At 50.4% G+C, this 24757-nt stretch overlaps 1 protein-coding gene across 4 annotated transcripts in view; it reads left to right on the forward strand.

Moving 5' to 3' along the window:
• Positions 1-24757, forward strand: part of USP2 (ubiquitin specific peptidase 2) — a 70017-nt gene that overhangs the window by 27464 nt on the left and 17796 nt on the right. For all 4 annotated transcript variants that reach the window (XM_050922056.1, XM_050922057.1, XM_050922055.1 and 1 more), the window contains 2 exons: positions 4048-4098; positions 19579-19702. In XM_050922056.1, coding sequence (XP_050778013.1) covers positions 4048-4098; positions 19579-19702 — 175 coding nt within the window. The remainder of the gene's footprint in view (positions 1-4047; positions 4099-19578; positions 19703-24757) is intronic.

A 24757-nucleotide genomic window follows, 5' to 3' on the forward strand; every position in this document is an offset into this window, starting at 1 on the left:
GCTCTCACTGAGTCAGGGCACTGCTGAGGGGAAGCTCGCAGGGTTCGGAGGCTTCCTGTGCTGAGTAGCCAGGAGGCGGTGTACGGAAGTCAGGCCATGTCCTGGCCTGTCTCCTGCAGCTGATTCAGGTGCGAGTTAGATCGGCTCTGCCTATTTATCAGCATTTGGTTCTGAAGTACCAAGATGCGCCTGTTGATGCTTCCCTGCACGGTAGCCCCACAGCAGGCCTCTTGCAGGGCCATCGGAGGATCCTGCCCTGGGGCTTGTCCCCCTTTATCATGCTACCCAGGGGGCTGTTGACTCAACTTTGGCTCACTCACAGAGTGGGAGGGAGGGGTGAGCCCAGGCCTGGGGATTCCTCCCTTCCTCAGCTGTAGCCGTTTCTTCACTAGACAGCCCATCCCTGAGGCCTAATTACAAGGGGCTCCTTGGCTTTGCTGGGAGCTCCGGGGCCAGAGCAGGAGTCGTCCTAAAAGAGAGATGGTTAAAATGTCCAGAGAGGGTCGGAGCCAGGGTGAGGAGTGTCAGGGACCGGCAGGGCACTGCTGTGGGAAGGCTTACATCACTGCCTGCTAAGGAATCCCCTTAGCTGGCAGTGACAGGGCGCTGCTGTGGGGCAGCCAGGCCCAGCTCCCAGAGCCCTGCTGTTCTTGGGTCAGATTAGGGTCCACCGTCACCTGCCCAGTCGCCCTGGTTGTAAGCAGGGCAGGGACTGGGCATGGATGACCTGGCCCCGTTCCCCATGGGGACTCAGCCTGTGACGCCCACGCTGTCACTAAGCAGCATGTGTAATTGTAGCTGGGTTATTTTGGGCTGTTGCTGGGGCCTCCCACACACACACCAGCCGCTGCTATTTTGGAGCTGCTAGCACAGCGCCCTCCCCTTCCCCTTCCTCTTGCTGCTTCGGGGGGAGCGGTAACGTCACTGACATTAAGCCTCACATGGGGTGGAGGGTGAGAGTCTCTTTCTTAACCCCCTGAGCACTGCATGCTGCTGGCGTCTGGAGACCTACAGAGCCACAGCCCAGCCTTCCGACATCTCACACCCCTGGGCTCCCAGCACTCCTCCTCCTGCCCACAGAGGCAGGCTGGGCTAGTGGTGAGAGCACAGGGATGGGCATCCGGGCTCCTGATTCTAGCCTCTGCCCCAGGATGGACTGGTATCTAAGCACTTAGAGCGTAGTGCAGGAAATCAGGACTCCTGGGTTCTTTCCCCAGTTCTGCCACTGACTCTGTGGTCTTGGCCAAGTCTATTCCCCCCCATGTGTCTGTGTCATCTGTTCCATCCCATAGTTCTCTTCTCCCATGGGTTTGTGCTCCTGGTCCCAGCACTGCCCATTTCTCTGCCTGTCCCTGCTCTCTTTTTTCTGGTAACATGGCTAGGATGCATGTCAGTTTTAACTTGCCCAGTTGCTGGAGTCTGTCACTTGTCTCTGCGCTTTGCCTGAGATGCCTCCCGGCTCCAGCTGTCCTAGGCTGGCGTTGACAGGGTATTGTTGAAAGGGAGCTCTTGCCACTGGAGACCTACCACTTGGTGCAAGCTCACATTGCCTTTTCCTAGATGATAGAGTCAGGGCACTGCTGTGAGGCACATCACAGCGCTGTCACTCTGGCTGGCAGTGTCAGGGCACTGCTGTGAGGAAGCTCACAGGACTGTTGCTCTGGGCGGCAGGGAGATTGGCAGAGTCGGCTGCCATGCTGAACCAGGCTGGCCTGCAGTTCAGTGAGTGTACTTTAGCTAGACAGATGGAGTTTCAAAGGTCTGGTTGCCTGATGCTCTCCCAGATGGAGCGTTTCATGCTTAGTGGGGCTCTTCCAGCTGCCTGAACTGGGCACCCAGGTCAGGCTGGGTGGGTGAAACTAGTGACAGAAAGCTGCTTTCACATCCTAGTTCAATATTACAGGCAATGGGCATCCTCCCCAACCCCTGCCCAGGGTTCTCTGGGCATGGCTGCCCTCTGTCAGTGCCGGCTGCACTGCTTCTGGGCCGCACGATGAGTTTGTCTCCTATGCACTGTATGGTGTCAATCCCAGTGGGGTTATGGCTCAGCAACAGATTCCCAGGAGTCCTGGCTTCCCGTCCCCTGATCCGGCTACATTGCAGGGGCTCAGCAGGCTGGGACCCCAAACAACCCTCCCCCTGACGGCTGTTACTTTCCGCTCTCAGGTTGGAACAGGGGGCATGCTTCCCATTGGGTCTCATAGAGTGACAGAGCTGTTAACCAGTAAGAAAGGTGATGGCACAGGCTGGTTGCTATTTAAGTTCCTCCCTTTGGGCTTCTCTCAGTCCCACTGTACTTACTGGTCCTTCAGCAACAGCCTAGCAGGAGCAAGGAATCCCATTTAAACTCTCTCGCTCACTGCTGCAGTGTGGACACACCCAGACTGGGGGACCCACTCCCCACCGCAGCTGGGCACACCGAGCTGTGGGGGTTCCCTCCCGCCACAGCGCGGACACATCCCCAGGGACCTGCTCAAGGTCACACCAGGAGTCTGAGGCAGAGCTGGGAACCTGTGTTTCTAACCACTGGGCCACCCTTCCTTACTAGTGAGGGGATCTCTTTGGGCAGCAGTGTGTTGCAGCCACCCCCATCCTGGTCTCCAAGGATCTGCCCAATTGGAAATCCAGGGGCAGAGATCAGCTGTGTGGGGATTGCCTTCGCCTCTGGCATACAGAACTCTGCTCCCGGGAGCTCTTGGTGCTAAGGGGTGGGAGGAGACAGGCGAGAGACGAAAGACGGCAGAAGAAAGGCTGCCCAGGACTTTGAGCCCAGGGCCAGGCTTTGTGTCTGAAGGAATCTCTGGACTGTGCCCTTGCAGCAAGAGTTTGAGGAATCCTGAATTAATGAGCTCCAGGGAGAAAGCCCGAATTCCCCCGCCCCTCGCCAGCCTGCCCCCACCCCAGCCAAGTCAGCACCAGGCTGAGGGCAGGGCAGGATGGGCTCTGCAGGGCAGCACTGTTCCTCTCACAGGCCCCCTCCCCTCCCAGTTCCCAAGGGCTGGAGGAAGGACAAGGCTCTGAGTGCTCAGGAGAAGCTGCAGCTGAGCTCAGCTTGGCTGTGCTGCTCTGAGCAGCTGAGTCGGATCCCATTTAATCTGAGCCCTCAAGCCCAGAGTGGAGGTGGGGGAATGGTTCCAGTTCTGACCCATCTCTGCCAGCATAGCCGCAGCAGTCTACATGTGCATAGGGGTGAACAGTGGCACGGGCAGTGCTTTTAAGGGGAGGGCAGATACTCTACCTTCCATGGCTTACACCTCTCACCCCACTGCAGGCTGGAGTGTTTCTCCTGGGGTCACTGCTTGGCCATTGTGGCAGTCAGCATCCTCAGCTCTTCATGTAACAACCCCTCGCCCCTACTGTTAGCTGGGAATGAACGTAGGTCCAAAGACACAGGCCTCTGCCACTCAAGTTGAAGGAGTAACTCCACTTGCAGCTAGCAGTAGTAGGCTGTTACCCTGTATGTTCACCAACCACTAGAGGGGGACACTGCTCACTCAGCCAGGCTCCTATACCCTCATGGTCCCCCAGGGTGTTCTGGCACTTGGATCCCTAATGACCACTGGGAGGAAGGGCTCAGGTCCTACCTTGAGGGTGCCAGGAATGCTCCCCAGTCTCAGGAGGAGGTGGTCTTTGAAGTATTGTTTTAAATGGGAGGTGTACCCTGAACAAAGAACAAGTAGTCCAGATTCCTGGGTCTCCTTCCCAGTTCTGCCTGGCCATATGGCCTTGGCCAGGTGTCTGCTGCGCCTCATGCCTGTTTCCCCATCTGTAACATGGACATAGTAACACTGGCCTGTGCCCTGGAGAGGCTATGGAGATGCAGGAGTCAATGAGCATCTGTAGAAAGCTGCCTGTTGGCTGACTCCTAGCCTGGATCGTTACATGGATGCTCAGGCAGGCAGAGGGGGTTACAGAGGGGCAAGAGGGCATGGCCCCCCAGCTCTCCGGTCACTGCTCCCCACTGTGTCTGCCCCAGGCTTTAGACTGACTGCCTGAGAGCCGCCCAAGCCCTGCCATTGATCTGCCCCTGATGCTCTTTCTTTGCAGAACTCCAAGACGGTGCAGGGTCTGACCGGCCTCCGTAACCTTGGAAACACGGTGAGTCCCTTTCCCGCAGCATCTGTCTGCTGGGTTCCCTCCCAGGGCAGGGGTCCCCTCATGCCATGCCCCATCCCCACACGCTTGCTTGAGTCACCGTGGAGACATGGCCCCTGATGCGACTGCTGCACAGCTAGGGAGCCCTGACCGCTGGATTGGTTTGTCAGGCTCCTGTACCCAGTCACCGGCCCTTTCCCCCCCTCACACACCCCAAGCCACTGCCGCCCTTCCCCAACATGCATTACCCAAGGACCTGGTGCCCAGCCCCACCCACCACCCTGACTCATACACCTGATCCCCAGAGGGCCTTCTCAGTTCCTGCTCAGGAAAGACTGTGCTAATGCTAGGAACTCCCTTCCTGGCTCTGCCAGCGGTCCCCCACCCCGCCCCACCCACCGCACAGCTCTTCTGTAACCACTTCCGGCAGCAGCATTGCCAAGCAGCTCCCCCAGTGCTGGGCCAGCCCCTCACTTCCGCACCACACACCCATCGAAAGAGGAACCCCAAGCGACAGCAGGATGTCCCCCACCCACGAGCTGACAGCCTGGGGATCCCCAGTAGCCACCTCCAGGGGCTGAGAGCCCAGGGATCCCTACCACCCACCGCAATGGACTGGCAGCCCCAGGAGGCCGTGCACCCACCCCAAGGGACTGAGCACCCCAGTGCCTGCTTTCAGCGCTTTCCCTTCTCCTCGCTGGGGAGGCGTTAACCCCAGGGGAAAGGGCCTGTTTGGAAACTTCCTTCCCCTGTGGCTCATCAGCATGTGCCAGGAGCTGCATCGTTAATTTGGGCTGGGGCCGCCAATAACGGCACCCCATGCTGCTTGCCCAGCTGTGGCACTGGGTGTGGCTGGCTCTCAGCCCCATTTAATTGGCTTCAGAGATGGTGATGGGGCCCCACCTGTGTTAAAGGGCCCTGCCCCATTCCCCAGCCTCAGCAGTTGGTCATATTTTTCTTACAGAGAGCAAGCTCCCTGTAAGTTCTCCAGCTGTATAAGCAGCACTCACCCTGGGCAGATGGGCACCCTCACTTCCCACTTCCCACCCCTGAGTTGGGCCAGAGGTCTGTCACTTGCCTCTCTGATGCGCTGCAGTACCAGGGCAGCAGGGCCCTCTGCTGAGACTGCCAACAGGTGTAGGAAGGTGTTGGCAGGTGGACACCCTCCATTCACATGAAACTCCCCACAACAATCCCAGACCACCCAGCCGCTATCATATGAGGCAGTGGGGACAGAAAGCTGCTCCCAGTGTGGATTGGAGCCAGCCCTGGAGTGGTGCTGAGATGCCATGTACATAGAAACCACAGAAATGTAGAACTGGAAGGGATCATGAGAGGTCATCCTGTCCATTCCCCTGTGCTGAGGCAGAACTAAGTATTATCCCTACCAGGTGTATGTAACCTGCTCTTCAAAACCTCCAATGACAGATTCCAGAACCTCCCTAGGTAATTTGTTCCAGTGCTTAACTGCCCTGTCAGAAAACTTTTCCTAATGTCTAACCTAAATCTCTCTTCCTGCAATTTAAGCCCATTGCTTCTTGTCCTGTCCTTAGTGGGTAAGGAGAACAGGTTTTTTATGTACTTATCTCTCCCCTCAGTCTTCTTTTCTCCAGACTAAACAAACTCAGTTTTTTTTCCAGTCGTTCCTGTTAGGTCAACTTTTCTAGACTTTTTAATCATTTTTGTTCTTCTCCCCTGGACTTTCTCCAATTTTGTCTGCATCTTTCCTGAACTGTGGTACCTAGAACTGGACATAGTACTGCAGCTGAGACCTTAACGGTGCTGAGTAGAGTAGAAGAATTATTTCCCTGTGGCTTGCTTACAAACTCTCCTACTAATACATCTCAGAATCGTGTTTGCTTATTTTTGCAACAGTGTTACAACGTTCACTCATTATCTAGTTTGTGATCCACAATAATCCCTACATCCTTTTCTGCAGTACTCCTTTCCAGGCAGTCATTTGTATTGGTGCAATTGATTATACCAGGGTAGGCAACCTATGGCACATGTGCCGAAGGCAGCACACGAGCTGATTTTCAGTGGCCACCAGTCCAGAGGGCTCTGCATTTTAATTTAATTTTAAATGAAGCTTCTTAAACATTTAAAAAACCTTATTTACTTTACCAACAATAGTTTAGTGATATATTATAGACTTACAGAAAGAGATGTTCTAAAAACATTAAAATGTATTACTGGCACGTGAAACCTTTAATTAGAGTGAATAAATGAAGACTCAGCACAGCACTACTGAAAGATTGCCAACACCCGGATTGTGGCTTCCTCAATGTAATACTTTGCATTTGTCTTTACTGAATTTCATCCTATTTATTTCAGACCATTTCTCCAGATCGTTTTGAATTTAAATCCTGTCCTCCCAAGGGCTTGCAACCCCTCCCACCATAGTATCAACTGCAGACTAAGTGTACTTTCTATGCCATTTTCCAAATCATCTATGGAAATATTGTTTAGAACTGGACTCCACACTGATCCCTGCAGGGCCCTGCTCAGTATGCCCTTCTAGCTTGACTGTGACCCACTAAAAACTGGTCTCTGAGTATTGTTTACCAGCTGTTGTGCACCCACCTTATAGCAGGTTCATCTGGGCTATAGTTCCTTAGTTTGTTTAGGAGAAGCTCATCTGAGACAGTATCAAAAGCCTTACTGAAGTCAAGACTTATCACACCTGTTTCCCCACATCCACAATGTTAAAGAAGGACAGTAAAATGTGTCAAGAACAAGCCAACATGTTAACCATTACCTTCTCTTCTAGATAGGTACAAATTGATTCTTTAATTCTTTGCTCCATTATCTTTATAAGTAATGCCGAATTTAAAGATGAGTGGTGTGATGGGTTGGGTCACAGAAACACCCCTGGGAGCTGCCACCCGATGTGCAAAGACTACCCCTGCTCCTGTTTTCCCTGCCAGCTCAGGACTCCAGCACCCTGTCTTGCTGAGCCAGACACTCCCGTCTGCTCCAGCAGAGACAGATGGTTTGAATTACTTGCCCCAAAGCTGCAGGTTTACCTGAAAACAGCTCACAGAAGTGTGCTCGTCTTTCACACTCAGATGCCCAAATTTCAATGGCGTCTAAACCCAAATAAATCCATTTTACCTTGTATAAATGTTATACAGGGTAAACTCAAATTGTTTGCCCTCTATAACACTCAGAGATGCACAGTTGTTTGCTCCCCCAGGTATTAATACATACTGAGTTAATAGGTAAAAAGTGATTTTATTAAATACAGAAAGTAGGATTTAAGTGGTTCCAAGTAGTAACACACAGAACAAAGTAAGTTAAGCAAAATAAAATAAAATGTGCAAATGTCTATCTAATCAAACTAAACACAGATATGATCCTCACCAGTTCCAGAATGCTCCCTTTTACAGGCTAATCTCCTTTCAGCCTGGATCCAGCACTCACTCCTACTCCCTGTAGTTACTGTCCTTTGTTCCAGTTTCCTTCAAGGATCCTGGGGAGGCGCGAGGGGTGGAGAGGCTCCTCCTTTAGCCAGCTGAAGACACAGCAGAGGGGTCTCCCAAGGTTTAAATAGACCCCCCCATCACCCTGTGTAGAATCCAGGCACAAAAAATGGAGATTTGGAATCACATGGGCAAGTCACATGCCCATGCATGACTCAGGTCTTGCAAGTAGCAGCCATTACCCACATGCTACCTTGAACATCTTCAGGTAGAGTTCTTATGTGGCTTGGAGTCCTCCGAGCTCTTTTGTCTGTTAAGTGCTTCCTGATTGAGCATTTAACTTGCACATTCCTTTCCCAAGAAGTGACCAAATGTTCTAATTAAGGCCACTTAAAAGTCAAGCAATTAAACAGCCAATGTTCATAACTTTGAACACACAAATGGTACTTGCATACAACTAGGATGAACATAACCAGTAGATCATAACCTTTACATAGATGTGTTACGTGGCATATGTAGCAAAACCCTATTCCAGTTGTATCATACATCCTTTTGGGGGGTGCTCATAAATGTCTTATGGGGTACACTGTCACAAGTGGTCTATAATTCCCTGAGTTGTCCTTCCCCCCCACTTTTTAGATAGGTACTATATTTGTTTTCTTCCAGTCTTCTGGGATCTCTCCTGTCCTCCATGAGATCTCAAAGATAATTGCTAATGGCTCAGAGATCCCTTCAGCCAGTCCCTTAAGTATTCTAGGATGTATTCTACCTGGGGAAAAAAGAAAAAAAAAACCACAAACTTGTCTAAGGCCTTGGCTACACTCATACTTTACAGTGCTGCAACTGGGGTGTGAAAAAACACCCCCCTGAGCGCTGCAAGATACAGCGCTGTAAAGCGTCAATGTAATCAGGGCAGCAGTGCTGGGAGCGCGGCTCCCAGCGCTGCACGCTACACCTGTAAGGGATGTGGTTTATGTGCAGCGCTGGGAGAGCTCTCTCTCAGCGCTGCCACTCTGACTACACTCACACTTCAAAGCGCTGCCGCGGCAGCGCTCCCGCAGCGCTGCCGGGGCAGCACTTTGAAATTCCAAATGTAGCCATACCCTTAGGCCTTGGCTACACTCACACTTTACAGCGCTGCAACTGGGGTGTGAAAAAACACCCCCCTGGGCGCTGCAAGATACAGCGCTGTAAAGCGTCAGTGTAATCAGGGCAGCAGCGCTGGGAGCGCGGCTCCCAGCGCTGCACGCTACACCCGTAAGGGATGTGGTTTACATGCAGCGCTGGAGAGCTCTCTCCCAGCGCTGCTGCTCTGACTACACACTCACTTCAAAGCGCTGCCGCGGCAGCGCTCCCGCAGCGCTGCCGGGGCAGCGCTTTGAAATTCCAGATGTAGCCATACCCTTAGAGTATGGCTACACTTGCTTGGAAGTGTGAGTGTGGTCAGAGTGCCAGCACTGGGGGAGAGCTCTCCCAGCGCTGCACATAAACCACATCCTCTACGGGTGTAGCTTGCAGCGCTGGGAGCCGCGCTCCCAGCGCTGCGGCCCTGATTACACTGACGCTTTACAGCGCTGTATCTTGCAGCGCTCAGGGGGGTGTTTTTTCACACCCCTGAGCATGAAAGTTGCAGCGCTGTAAAGTGCCAGTGTAGCCAAAGCCTAAGGATATCCCTACACTTACAGTTGTACAGCGCCGGGAATTACAGCTGTCTTCGTACAGCTGTGTAGGGAAAGCGCTGCAATGTGGCCACACTGACAGCTACCAGCGCTGCAGTGTGGCCACATTTGCAGCACTGTTGGGAATGGTGCATTGTGGGCAGCTATCCCACAGAGCACCTTGTCCCATTTTGGCGCTGTGGGTTGTGGGAGTGGGACGGAAGGGTGCGGGTCATTCCGCTTCCTGTCCCAACACCCCGTGGTGCATCGCTTCACATCCCAGCAGTTTGGCGCCATTGTGAGTCTGCAGCACGATTTCTGTTAGAAATGGAGCCCGAGCTGCTGAGGACTTTGCTGATGAATGTCGCCAGCACATCACATTTGGCAGTTGAGCTATTCTTTCAGCTCCAAAGTGACAGTGAGGAGTCCAACGATGATATCGATTCGCCTGACGCGCGTGACAATAAATTGCTTGTGGCAGTAACGGACATGTTCAGCACCATGGAACGCCACCTTTGGGCTCGGGAAACAAGCACTGAGTGGTGGGATCACATGGTCCTGCAAGTCTGGGATGACGAGCAGTGGCTGCGGAACTTTTGGATGAGAAAAGCCACTTTCATGGGACTGTGTGTTGAGCTCACCCCTACCCTGCGGTGCAAGGACACGAGATTGAGAGCTGCCCTGTCAGTGGAGAAGCGGGTGGCTATTGCAATCTGGAAGATGGCAACTCCAGACAGCTACCGATCGGTCGTGAACCAGTTTGGAGTGGGAAAGTGGACCATTGGAATAGTGTTGATGCAAGTTTGCAGGGCCATTAATCGCATCCTTCTAAGAAGAACCGCCACTCTGGGGAACGTGCAGGACATTCTGGATAGCTTTGCACAAATGGGTTTCCCTAACTGTGGAGGGACGATAGATGGGACGCATATTCCTATTCTGGCACCACCCCACCTGGCATCCGAGTACATTAATCAGAAGGAGTATTTCTCTGTGGTTCTCCACGCACTTCTGGATCACCGTGGGCGTTTCATTGATACTAACACAGGCTGGCCTGGAAAGGTGCATGATGGACGCATCTTTCGGAACACTGGCCTGTTCAGGAAGCTGCAGGCAGGGACTTTTTTCCCAGACCGCAAGATCACAGTAGGGGACGTCGAAATGCCCATTGTGATCCTTGGAGACCCCGCTTACCCCTTAATGCCATGGCTCATGAAACCGTATACAGGGAAACTTGACAGGAGCAAGGACCGGTTCAACTACAGGCTGAGCCAGTGCAGAATGACTGTGGAGTGTGCTTTTGGCCGTTTAAAAGGGCGCTGGAGATGTCTTTACGGGAAGCTAGACTTGAGGGAAAGCAGCGTCCCTGTGGTTATATCCGTGTGCTGTACCCTCCATATTTGTGAAGGGAAGGGTGAAACATTCGGTGAGGAATGGACCTCCGAGGTTCAACACCTGGAGGCTGAATTTGCACAGCCAGAGAGCAGGGCTACTAGAGAGGCCCAGCACAGGGCTATAAGGATTAGGAATGCCTTAAGGGAGCAATTTGAGGTTGAAAGCCAACAGTAATGTTTGGTTCCTTGCATGGGAGTGAAGTGCAGTGGTTACAATGATTTGCAGTGCCTGTTTTTCCCCTTGGGGTACAGTATGTTTCACTTTCTGCAATAACTGTTTTAAAAGCCAAGAAATCATTTATTCAAAATACAGTACATAAAAGGGCAGGGGGGGTAGGGTGCTGAACTGTACAGCCAGAGATTTGAGTATGTCCTGCCTGGAGTGCTGTGCAATGCCTGCTGCACTTCAGGATTAATATGCTGCATGGTGACAGGAGTTGAGTGCATAGGGTAAGGGTCGTAGTTCTCAGGGCTGGTAGGTGAATGTACAGGTGTTGGGGGCAGCTGGTGGTGGTAAGAACCAGCATGCTGGAGAAGGGGGGTTTGAGCAAACTGGGGCACAAGGGAGAGAGCTTTGGGATGGGGGGGGTGGGGGTTGGCACAGTAGTGATCTGCCTGCATGGCTATGAGTGACTGCATACAGTCCGTTTGGCATGCCAGGAGGCTTATCAGCTGCTTTGTGCTTTTCTTGGTAGCCAATTCCTTTCTCCTGCTTTGTGTTTCCCTCCACTGATGCATTTTCTCTCTCCCATCCTGCAGCCTCTTATTCTTTCTGGCATACTGATTCATAACTGCTTTCACCAAATCTTCTTTGCTTTTTCTTGGTTTCCTCCTCAAGTTCTGTAGTCTTTCAGCAGGTTGTGATAGGGCCGGAGGATTCAAGGACACTTAAAAAAACAGAAATAGAAACATTTATTACAGAGGCTGCATTGTTGATAATCACAGTGAAGGAGTGGCTCTCCCTATAAACTTGCACAAGTGCATTACCCATGCTCTGGCTGAAACTTTTGAAGAGATTACAGAGGCCGATTACCGCGACGTGATAGACCAAATCAATGGGCTGTTCCACATCTAGGCATGCATGCAGGCAGCCATCACCCCAACCCTCCTCTCCCAAAACAGTTCCATCCTAAAAATAAAATCGGCTTACTGGGAACCGGCTCCTCTGCTGCTTCTTCACCAAGAAGTTCCAGCTGCTGTGACTGGCTAGCCTCCTCCTGGCTTGAGAAGAGCTCCTGGCTGCATGCCTCCTAGGACTCCGGGGTGTCCCCCTCCACCCCAGTAGCCTCACTCTCGGCTTCCTCTACACTCCCCCCTCCCCCGAAATGGCCATCATGGTCCTCGGATTGGCAGTGGGGTCACCCCCAAGTATCACATCCAGCTCTTTGTTAAGACAGCAGGTCATAGGGGTAGCACCTGAGCTGCTGTTTCCCTCACGGGCGTTGCAGTAGGCACTCCACAGCTCCTTTACTTTAACCCTGCACTGCACCGTGTCCTGTTCATGGCCCCTTTCCAGCATGGACTTTGATATCTGGCCATAGGTATCATAATTTTTACAGCTGGAGCACAGCTGTGACTGCACAGATTCTTCACCCCAAACATTGATGAAGTCCTGCAGCTTGCAAGTGTTCCATGGTGGGGCTCGTTTGGGGCTTGGAGGCATGGTCAGTGATTGATTGATTGCACTCCACACCTGGCTGAGCAAACAGGAAAGGCATTTTTAAAATTCCGGGGGCATTTAAAGGGCTGGTCACCTGAGCCCAGGGCAGTGGAGTGCAAAACAATGAGCAGAGTGGCTGAAAAGGTATGCTGGGATACCTCCTACTACCCTGGAGGCCAATAACAGCACTTTTGCTGACCACACTTGATGAGCAGTGGTGGAATCATTACACCCCAAGCAGACCAGGTGTACAGCCAGCACTGCAGCCAGGGCGTTGCAGTGCTGGCTGTGCTTTGCCAATGTGGACACAGAGTAAGTTGCAGTGCTGTAACCCCATCACCAGCGCTGCAACTCTCAAGTGTAGCCAAGCCTTAAGTAATTCTTAACTAGTCCATACCCTATTTTAGCTTCAGACCCTATTCCATGTACACTGATGTTCACTAAGTTAGGCGGCCAATCTAACCATTTTGATTAGAACTGGAACAAAAAGGGCATTTAACACTTCAGCCACTGCTTTTTTTTTTTTTAAAAACACTGTTACTGCCTTCCCTCCTCACTGAGTAATAGGCCTGCCCTTTCCTTGGTTTTCCTCGTGCTTGTACTGCAGTGGGTTTCAACTGAGGACCCCTAAAAAAATTTGAATGGAAGTGCAGATCACTTTGGATCTCAGTCTAAAACCACTGTTGTAATGTTTTGTTACCTTCTAGGCCCCTAACTAATTAACTCATTTTATGCCTTTGTTTTCTAATTTTGTCTCTACAGGCTTGTGTTTTTTATATTCAGCCTTCATAGTGTGACCTTGTTTGCACTTTCTGTATGATGCTTTGAGTTTCTGGTCATAAAAGATCTCTTGTTTAAGCCAGGGCAGGCTCTTGCCCTACTTCCTATCTTCCCTACACCTGGGGATAGTTTGCATGTGTGCCCTTAATAATGTCTCTTAAAAAACTGCCAACTCTGCTAAACTTCCCCCTTAGACTTGCTTCCCATGGGATCTTACCTACCAATTCTCTGGGTTTGCTAAAATCTGCCTTCCTGGAGTCAATTGTCATTATTCTGCTGTTTTCCCTTTCTACTGTTCCTTAGAACAGGTGTGGTTAAACTACAGCCTGTGGGCCAGATCCAGCCCCTCAGGGTTTTGGATCTACCGCACAGGATTGCCATGTTGTATAGACAAAACTACACAGGTTCTTTTCAGGGGGCAAGACAAAGATGCCACATTTATTATGATAATTTGATTTGTGATCAACTAATATTTTAATCCTTATACACACCCATCAGATGTTCTGCAGCTGCTGCATAGTTACCAGTCCTGGATATAGCTTGAGTTCATGGCTTGATTTTGCAGCTTGGGTTCATAGCATGTGGTGGCCAACTGGCCAGGAAAGCTGGGCACAAGGACAATCTGGGTCTCTGTTGGGCATGCACCGATGCTCTTCCATGTTGGCAGAAGAATGTTACCCTTCAAAGTCTTCAATCTCACCCATCCTTTTTGTAGGCTTTAGTTTGAATCCAGAGTCCATAGGTCTTGCTGTGTCAGGCTGCCTCTGGGTTTGGTGATTCATCACCTGTCAATTACAGGTGTGACTTTCAGCCTCAGACCTGGCTTTGATCTCTCTTCTATTGTACCTTTTCTTTCAGGGTGGACTTTTCTTGCTTGGTTAGGGCTCTTGTCTGCATCTTCACCTGGTGGTGTTTGACTTCTATTTCATCAGGACAGACTGGGGCTGGATATTGATTCTGTCATATATACATAACTCAGTCACATCTGAACTAAACTAATAAGATTACAGCAGGATTTGCAAAAAGGAAGGTTGGAGGAAGCTTTTACAAAATGGAGTGAGCATTTTAAAGTGGGGTTTGGATTACAATATGGTGAATGGAAGTTACAATATAGACAAATGTAGTGGATGGCAAACAGTGAACAGAAGTTATTAAAAACAAACAATTTCATTCATTAGTTTTACATTTTCCCCCTTCAATCTAGGGGTATTGAATGGGTCACACCTTTATGTAATTGTTTTAAGGCAGACCCAGCATAAGTTACTAATGGGACAATGATGGGATGAAATATTTAGAACTGCTGACCAGGTGGGCTGCTCCACCAATACTCTGCCCCTTGATTTATGATTACAGTAGTTGTCATTGTAGGGCACAGGTGATCTGTTGCAAACATACCAAACAATAACCAGGTGAATATAACTAAAACTATTACAATTGACTAAAAGCCAGATATAGCCTACACACAAATGCAAACAATTATAGTTATAATTGGGAATACAAGAAAACCCATCCCTATTAGTTATTGGGTACATTGACAAATAAAGAAGCCTCAAGTTTGGTCAGGACCTTCTTAAGCACGCACAACAAATAAGATTTTGTAGGATGACCACAGTTGTTATGCAAGGTTAAGCTGATTTGTACTTAACATTTAGTTGCTAAAATGTTGCAGAATTCCCTGTTTAACAGTTAAGAAGTTTTTGGGGACCTGAAAGATGGACCCTACAATTATGTGCCAAGGTCTTACAGGTTATGCCCCACCCCCAAGAACTACCCTTTAGGGCTTGGGAAAGTAGAACCAGGGAGTGTAGAGGAAAGTGTGGAATTAATACAAGCAAATGTAACAATACAAATGTTTTAACAAAGTTAACAAAATGACTTGTAGAGAACCTAACAAAAAATAAACCTGATGCACTGGGGACCAAAGTTTTTTTGGACACAAGTGGTGATTGGTAAGTTGGATGGACATGGGGGAAGTAGAGAGAAGCAAAGAGATTGCCCTTTCTAGTGTAGTATTGCTCTTTTTCTGGACCCAATGCTAGCACATGACACCACTAGAGACAGACACAGAACATGCAACAGACTTCGTTGTGACATTACAACCATGGCATTTCTGATGTTCTGGTTTAGAGCCTGAAAGATAAAAGCTTAGAAACAAATTAGCACAGGGCTCCCACATGTCTGAGCAGGGTCTGTCTCTGCCACAGTGTGTTCGGTACTTGGGGCTGCACAAATGCTAAGTAGTGCATTTCTTTGTTAGTTTAATTTTTCTTCATTTTAAAATCGCCAGCCACTTTGCCATGGCCTGGAGGTCTGAGGTAGAAGCAGGCACTGTTGCAATGGCATTTTGGCCCTGGGAGGAGTAATCTACCCAAATATCCCCCTTGCCAATCTCTGGAGAGGTCCCAAAAGTCTGCCCTTTCTGGAGTCTTAAATGTTTATTCTTCTGAAGTTACTGCTGCTGTAAGATTTGAGTGCTGTTTTAACTGTGTACCCAACCTTAATGGCATCTAACTGAGTTTGGTACTACGTACATTTTTCTCCCTGGGGGCAGAGGCTTGTAAATCTTGGTGCAGTTTTTCCCCCTTTTAGCCAATTGAAGGAATACTTTATTACACGTTTTCCACAGAAGCCAAACTACGCTGCTTCCTTTTTCATTGGAGTTGAGGGTTTATTACCAAGTAACTAGTTGATTTGTTGGCTTGGGTTTTTTAAAAGATCTTTAGACAGTGGTTTTTTAAACATTTTGCCCACCACCTCCCCACACACACCAGTTGTGAGCAACCAACTAACCACAACAAAACCAAGTTGTTAAATATCAAACACTATAACCCCTAATTCCTAAAAGGAATTTTCTTTCAGAAGTTGTATTTTACCTTTTTAACTCCTGGAAGAGCAAAACCCTCTCTGGGCCAGAAGGAGACACACTAAGCCTCCCTCTGTATCACTTGGCCTATTACCACTGAGGGTTCATACACCAATTATAAAAATCCTTCCCAGGATCAGAGCAACAAACACTAAGTTCTCCTCGTTAGCTCTGTCTTGCTACAGCTGAGGTGTATGCACCTAGGATTTTTCAGTTTGGATTGAGGATCTAAGTCCTCCTCCTGTTGCCCCTTACTACAACTGGGAGTATACCCACCTCCAATTATTTCCCCCCTGCAGTCCAGGGTGGAGAGAGGAATGCTCAACCTCTTCTTTTTCTCAGCCCTGCTATGACCAAGGGTGTCTATACCTTTTAATCATAAAGGTCTCAATGCATAGTATTTTACTATTTGAATGAGATTTAAACCTAAACTCCTATTTGCTTCAGAATTTGTGGTTAATTAACTGAAAGTTGACAATTTTTCCTGTAGTGCCAGGCTTATTAAAGCTGGCAGTGTGCACACCAATTTCCATAACTGGATTCTATGCTTGCTCCCCTTTGCATTCTTGACCAATAATGTTGTGCAGACAAGGCTACACAGGATCTTTTTAGGGGCAAGACAAAGATGCAACATTAGAACGACTTATTTTAAAACCTAAATACACCCCCACACATCCATCAGATGTTCTGCAGCTGCTGCATAGTTACTAGTCCTGGATATAGCTTGAGTTTGTGGCTTGATTTTGCCGTTTGGATTCATAGCTTGTGGCAGCTAAGTGGCCTGGAAGGCTGGGCACAAGGACAAGCTGGGTCTCTGTTGGGCCTGCACGGATGCCCTTCCATGTTGGCAGAAGAATGTTACCCTCCAAAGTCTTCCATCTCACCCATCCTTTTTTGTAGGCTTTAGTTTGAATCCAGTGTCTATAGGTCTTGCTGTGTCAGGCTGCCTCTGGGATTGGTGATTGATTATCCGTTAATTGCAGGGGTGACTTGCAGCCTCAGACCTGGCTTTCATCTCTCTTCCATTGTACCTTTTCTTTTAGGGTGGACTCTTCTTACTTTGTTAGGGCTTTTGTCTGCATCTTCACCTGGTGGTGTTTGACCTCTATTTCATCAGGACAGGCTGGGGCTGGAGGTTGATTCCATCATCTATACATACCTCAGTCACACAGCTAAACTAAGGCCTTGGCTACACTCACACTTTACAGTGCTGCAACTGGGGTGTGAAAAAACACCCCCCTGAGCGCTGCAAGATACAGTGCTGTAAAGCATCAGTGTAATCAGGGCAGCAGCACTGGGAGAGCGGCTCCCAGTGCTGCACGCTACATCCTTAAGGGATGTGGTTTACATGCAGCGCTGGGAGAGCTCTCTCCCAGCGCTGCCGCTCTGGCTACACCTCACACTTCAAAGCGCTGCCGCGGCAGCGCTCCTGCAGCAGCGCTTTGAAATTCCAAATGTAGCCATACCCTAGTAAGATTACAGCAGGAAATACAGAAATGAAGGTTGGAGGAAGCTTTCACAAAACAGAGTGAGCGTTTTAAATTGGGGTTTGAACTACAATATGGTGAACAGAAGTTTCAATATAGACAAATTTAGTAAATGGCAAACAGTGAACAGAAGTGATATTGATAAAGTTAACAATTAAGAACAATTTCATTCATCAGTTCTACAGCCACCCTGTGCCGCTCCTAGAAGCAGTCCACACCACATCCCTGCAGCCCCTGGGGAAGCAGGGACAGAGAGCACTGTGTGCTGCCCTTGCCTGTGGGTACCTCCCCAGAAGCTCCCATTGGCCAGGAACAGGAAACCTCAGCAATGGGAGCTTTGGAAAACATACCCACAGTCAAAGGCAGCACACAGTCTTCTAATTCTCTTCCCATTTCCCCCCCAGGGACATGGTGCCAGCTGCTTCCTGGAGCAGCACAGGGTCAGGGAGCTTGCCTTAGCCTCACTGAGTGCTGCTGCCACCCCAGAGCCCAAAACCCTCCTGCATCCCACACCTCAACCCCTTGAGCCCCCTGCCTGCACCCCAACCCCCTACTGCACACCCCCTTCACCCCAGCTCCCTGCCCTGAGAGCATCTCCTGCTGGCCAGTGTCCCTCCTGGACCCTAGTGCCCATTTCCCTTGGGGTGCTGCTCACAGCAGTGCCCCCACTCTCTGGATCTCCCTTCCGAGGGGAACCCCAATACCCACCTTGCCTCCATGTCTACTGCCAGTCATCAGCTAGCCCCCTCTCATCAGGGACAAACTGCAGTCTGTGATGGCCACTCATCATTGGCAAGGAGATTGGACCTGCAGCCGCAGTTCCTCCCTAGGCCTTTCTGTTAGGCCTCATCCTGGTAGGTTACCAAGCCTGAGCTCCCCAGCTCAGCCTGCCCCTTCACCGGCTCTGCTTTGTCCAAGGTATCCTTTGCTCCTTCAGGCAGCTAAGTCCACCTCTCTCCAAAGCTAGAGAGGGACTGACTGTTGTCAAGCCCTGCAGCTCTTTTATAGGGCACAGCCTGGCCCTGATTGGCTGCCTCTCAGCCTTTTCTTATTGATTCTCAGCCCTCCCCAGTGGCTGGCTTTTAACCCCTTCTAAACGGGAGCAGGGTGACTGCCCCACTACAAGCATCATCCTATGGTGGAAGAAGTTGAAGCCGAAGCCTTCCTGATGACACTATGATTGTGCAGCCATGTGTTCACCTCCAGGACATGTCTATCTCTGCCTGAGTCCCTACCCTTGACTGGAAGGATTGATGAGAACACCACCTGCACCCCCAACTCCTTCACCCTCACTGCCAGAGCCCTGTGATCACTGCTGATCTGCTTGCGGTCATGGCTTCTCTTCCTCCACCACCTTTGGGGGAGATTCCTCAACCCTCCTTACCAGGGCATCATACTGGTTTTTTATCTCTATGGACTGTGGGTTGGGAGCAGGGATGGAACACTGCCAGAACTAGCCAACAGCCAACTTCCCCACAATTCAGGAGCTGTTTCCTCCTCCTTCAGTGGTGCTATTGCAGTCCTCTGCAGCTGGATTGCTTCCTCTGCCTGCCGGGGTCTCTATGTGCATGTTTTCAGTGAATTCTTCCTGTTTCACCAATGCTCCTCAGCCTAGCCACCTCCTCCAGTAGCTCTCCCACCTGCTTCCTGAGAGATTTTACCAAGGGACAGCTCTCATGCAGGATGGTCCCCCGTGGCTTTCTATGACTGGGAAATGCAGGCCACAGTCTTTTCAAATCCACACCAGGACCTAGGTAGAAGCGTCCTGGGTCTGAGTCTCTGTCTGGACGCAGGTGACGGGGAGGAGCCAGGGGCAGTGTTGGTATAAGCTACGCGGCATTCCCAGACCATGCTGATTTTATTCTTTCTCTCTCCAACAAACTCCCCCCAAACTCCCCGGTTTGCATGGCACAGACAACCTGGGGGCTGCAGACAGGTCTGGCAGAGTTACAACCCCCCTCTTTGAGGCGGGATCCCCAGTTGTTTCTGTTCTAATGGGCATTCTCCCCCATCTGTAGAAGCCTGAGAGCCCCTACTCTAGAGACACAGATCAGATCAGATGATCCTTCTCTCCAGTGCCCTCCAGTGATGTGGCTGAAACACCAGGTTGAGGTGGGCTTTCCCAGCACCCCGGCACCGGTGCCCCTTTCCCAGGGATCTCCCCCACAGTTGGAATTGTCCTGTCTCCTGTTGCCATGGTCTCTCTTCTGCCTCCCCCACAGTGTTTCATGAACTCGATCCTGCAGTGTCTGAGCAACACAAAGGAGCTCCGGGACTACTGCTTGCAGAACCAGTACGTGCGGGACCTCAACAGCAACAGCCGTATGCACACCGCACTGATGGCAGGTAAGGAGAGCCAGGTGCCTGCAGCCAGGACTGGGAGATCCCAGGGCTCCACCTGGCCCGTCCCTTTGGCAGATTGTGGGTTGAGCCAGGACCTACAGCTTGGCCTTTCAGTGCAGCTCCCCGTCAGCGAGTGACCCTGTCTAAACGGGGTCCCAGCCTCTTGGCCCTCCGGCTTCGTGTCAAGAAGATTTTCCTGCAAAACTCTCCCTAGGATGCGAGAGTCAGTTGACTCTTTTCTTCTCACGTCTCCTGCCAGTCCCTGCCCTCCGTGACCCCTTTGCCACACCATCACTAGTCTACCTTCCCAGACCCATTTGGAGACACTAAGGGGTAAACACATCAACTAGAAAAAATTGGTTGCTACCACGTTAGTCACATATCTGGTGGTCATCAGCAGGATGTTCGTAGATGCTGGAAGTGGTATTGATGTTTAAAGGTTCCTAGGCATCCAATGTGGAAAAATCACAGAAACAGCCATAACGCGAAGAAACTGGCTAATTTTGTTCAAAATTGTCAGAAAACTTCTATGCGCTCAAATAACGCTGTTTTGGAACGTTTGGGACATATTTAGTCCCAGATGATATATTTTACACATTTCCCTGTTCTTGTTTGCCTGAGGTTAAAGCAAAAGGCTGTAGTCACGTGACAGTATGCGTTCGTACCAAGTAATACATCAAAATATTTGTCATTTTTTGTAGAATGAACTGACTGGGGAAACCTTTTTCTGTATGTTAGTTTTATAAATTACACAGATAACAACACCTCTAATCCCTCAATATAAAACACACATTTCTGATGGTGTCTGCTTAACTGGAGACATACATCTAAAGCACACAGGTACAACTATAGTTATCTTCTTACTATCTCTGAATACAATGACAATCCATGTGAATACCTTATAGAATCGTAATGACTCTTAGCAGAAGGGCTGTGGAATGTCTTGTCTGACTATATTGTGTGAATAACAAAATGTATTCACGTGCTTTCAATGTAACCTGTACCTCTAACGAATGGCTAATGCAGCACCCCTTTGAGCTATATTTACTCACATAGTCTCAATAGTAGGCAGATAGTTGAAACATTTCTGCTCCCTGCAGTCTCTGCCCTGTTAGATAATCTGCTGCTACACTCGTCCCTGTCACAGCTGCATGCATGGGAGCACAGGAAATCTCTGCGGTGATCACATCTTCTCATTCCACAGGCGCTCTCACAGCTACACTATGCAAAGGGAAAGGTGGCTTGTGGAGCAGGCAGCAGCACCACCATGGTAGGGATGAGCTGTCCCGTGCTGTCTGTCACCCATCCAGAGGTAACGGGGACACTTGAAGATACTGAACTTGTTTCATGATTCCATGGGAGCTGATAATTTGCAAGTTTCAGGTGCTGCCTGAAGGAGGCTACTGTTGGTGGCAGTTTCTCACTTGTTTTGTTCCTCTTAGCAAACAACCCCTTGCCCACATTACCAAGGGCTGCTTGCTTGTACTACAGCACAGTGAAGATACCAGTGAGACACCAGCTCCCGCCTCTGAAAAAATTAAATGACGTATATCTCAACTGAATGGTCTGAGTGCCTGGCTAGGAATTAGTGGGGGGTGGGGGTGTCTCCCTCCCTTTTCTGTGGAAGGTAGGCCACTTTCAGTAACCATTATGTGAGAATGTGGCCCTGTGGCTCCCGGGGTAGTCCTGTGGTGTAGCTCCTTGTCTCCAACTGGGTGAGTAGCTCGTTCAAACCCCCCCTTTCTGTTTGTTGGGAGGGGATGGCTCCTTGATCTTTTGCCTCATAAGCATTTCACTTTAATTATATATTAACCGGAGTAAAAGAAAGTTTTAAGTCCCTCTGTGGTACAGGGGTTAGGGTGCTCACTTGCATTGTGGGTGACCCTGGTTCAAAGCTGTTCTGTGAGATGGAATGGCAACTTAATCTCTTACCGCTCAAGCGTCCCACTTTAACTATATATTAACCGGAGCAAGGTAAGCTTTCAAGTCCCTCTATGGTGTGGGGGTTAGGGTGCTCGCTTGGATTGTGGGTGACCCTGGTTCAACTCCCTCCTCTGTGGGACAGGAGGACCTCTGGTGAGTGAGAAATGACCTGTCCTAGCTGAGCAAGAGGCCTGTCACAGGGCCTCTTGCTCTTTTAATTAAAGGGGCTTTTGCTGCTGAGCAGTAAAACCCCCTCTCTCTCTTGTCCACCATGATCAGGATACACGCCCAGGTTGTGGCAGACCCCAGGGCACTCCCCTGCTCTTTTGAGGGGTGTGAACTGGGGGCTGCCACCTCCTGGGGAGAGTCACTGGTGAGCGATCCCTGTCTGAATCCCCTCTCCGTCCCAAGAAGACAATGGCCTCTTGAGAAAGAGAGGGGATTCAGACAAGGATGGCCCACCGTAAAGGACGGTCGCCTAGGAGGCAGGAAATCCCTGTGCAAACCCCTGCTGAACAGGCAGCTGGGGGATTTGAACTAGGATCTCCTACAACCCGGGCGAGTATCCTAACCACTGGACTAGAGAGCGAGAGTTGCTGGGGGGCTGGCCCAGAGCACATTTAACTAAAGTGGAACAGCTTCAAGAGGCAAGAAGGAGGCAGACAACCCCCTCACTATCACAGCAAGATCAGCGGACGCACACTAGGCGAGATTCAAACCCCCATTTCCAGCACTCCAGGTACATAGCGTGACCATCAGCCTACAGAGGGTACTGGGAGAGTGGGAGGCCCAAATACCATTTAATTAAAGTGAAACAGCTTTGAAAGGCAAGAAAGCAGGCAACGCCAATGCTACCCCTGGAAGGAGAACACACACAGAGAAATTTGAACTCAACTCTCCCAGGCCCAGGCATTCAGTCTAAGCACCAGGCTACAGAGGGAGCTGTAGCCCAGCTTCTCGAGCAACCCTTTAATTAAAGTGGAGCAGCTTCCACAGGCAAGAGGGTAGCTGCCCCCGGCAGTATGCGAAAAAGCAGAGAACGCACACCAGGCCTGCCTTAGAGACTGATCTCAAGACCTTTTTAAGCATCAGCAACGGGATTTGAACCCACAGCACCCACTTTCTACATATATGGCCCAACCATTGGGCTAGGGAAGGAATGAGTGATAGGGCCTTCCCCCAACAATAGTTAATTCATGTAGAACACCTTCTACAGGCAAAAAACTCATCTACCCCAGCACTACAGGTGATCTTTTTTCAGATGCCCTTGCAACGGGATGATTTGAACCCACAGCGGCCGCAAACCAGCCCTGTAGCCTATGCCCTGGACTATGCAGGAAGGTGCTGCTTTGTTTCACCCAAATAATATTTCATTAAAGTTGAACAGCATCACAGGCAAGAGGAAAGGCTCACAAGACCCCCATCGCTAGAGCTGTGGAATCACAGAGCATAGACAGGCTGTAGAAGAGCCCTCTTCAAACTCCCCCAACCAACCAACCTACCTTCCAGCAGCCCGAAAGGGGATTTGAAAGAGCCATCCTTATAGTCCCTCTGTGAGGCCTAATCATGGGAACAAAGAGGGAGCCACAGCCTTTAACTGGGACCAAGAACCTGGCATTAAAGTGTAACAGCCTTAGCTGAGGGCATGCCCGTCGCTGTAGCCCAGGACCCACTGATTAGGGCACTCACCCGGGAGGTAGCTGAGCGCTTTGCAAATCCCTTGCGCTCATCAGGCAGAGGGGAGAGTTAAGAACGTGAACGGGCAGATTGCATCAGACCAGTGGCCCAGCTCGCCCACCGTCCTGTCTTCCCACAGCAGCCGACGCCGTCCACTTCAAAGGCAATGAACCGAAGAGGCCAATTATCAAGCGATCCGGCCCGTCGGCCCCTCCCAGCAGCTGGCAGGCAGCAGGCTAAGGACGCCCCGAGCGCGGGGCCGCATCCCTGACCGTCTCGGCTAACGGCCGTGGATGGACCCATTCACCCCGCACTTTCTCGTTCTTTTTTCGAACCCACTTCCGGTTTGGGACGGCCCCACATCAATTGGCGACGAGTTCCACACGCTGACTGTGCGTTGTGGGACGAAGTACAGGCGAGACTCGTCTTACGCCGGGGTTACGGTCCGCTGTCAGCAGCGCGTAAAGCAACAATCGCGTAGAGTCAAAATTACATTGAGCGTAATGGCAGGCGGAATCCCCCACACTACAACTACAGTATTTCAGTTGTTCTTGGTCTCTCTTTTTTTTTTTTTTTTTTTTTTTTTTTTTGGTTTTTGCCGACCGTGCAAAGCTGTAGTCGTGCATGTTTAATTATCGTAAGATGAGCCTTGCCTATCCTGCCTTTGGTTTGGGTTAAACCCGCTGCCTACTAATTCCAGCGGGTGACCCCTGGTTCTTGCGTTGCGTGAAGGGGTGAATAACACATCCTGAGTCACGTTCTACACCCATGTCATGATTGTCTAGACCACTATCAGATCCAGCCTTAACTGTCTCTTTTCCCAGCTGAACCTGAGGCAGCCCCCGACCCCCATCCCAGGCGAGGCCCCTAACCACTAGGTTAAAAGTGACAGGAGAGGCCTCTGCCTCCTTGGCTGTCTTCCGGGGCGTGGGGCGGGTCCCTAACCAGCTCACACTAAACAGGTTAGGCACCTGCGTCACCTGAGGGACTCTGGGCCGTGGCCAGCAAGCAGAGGTTGGGAGGGGAAGACGCTGGGACAATTTCCTACTCCCTGCCTGATGAGCAGAGAGTTGAAGAGGGCTCTGCAGTCTCTCAAGCGTGAGTCCCGATCCTGAAGGATAGGACAGCCTGAGGAGGCTTGCTCGTAGTAGTGTGTTGAGGCTGTGCCACTTTCATTCAGCAGTAACTGGCCAGAGCTCTAGCCCAAATCCATCTGTAGTCCAGTGGCTTGGGTACTTACCCAGCATGTGGATGATGCAGGTTCAACTCTTTCCTCAGTTTGCTGAAAAAGGACTGGAACAGCCATCTCCTTTCTCCAAGGTGAACATGCTGCTGCTGGGCTAAGAGGGGTTCTCATTAGGGCCTGGTGGCTGTGTCTGAATTTTTTTCTGCTACAGTTGGTCCACTTTCATTACATATTCATTCGGTCGCAACCTTGACTAACAGCCCTGGGTGGTG

Source organism: Gopherus flavomarginatus, chromosome 13 (assembly GCF_025201925.1).
Source record: "Gopherus flavomarginatus isolate rGopFla2 chromosome 13, rGopFla2.mat.asm, whole genome shotgun sequence".
In the NCBI taxonomy this organism is placed as follows: Eukaryota; Metazoa; Chordata; order Testudines; family Testudinidae; genus Gopherus; species Gopherus flavomarginatus.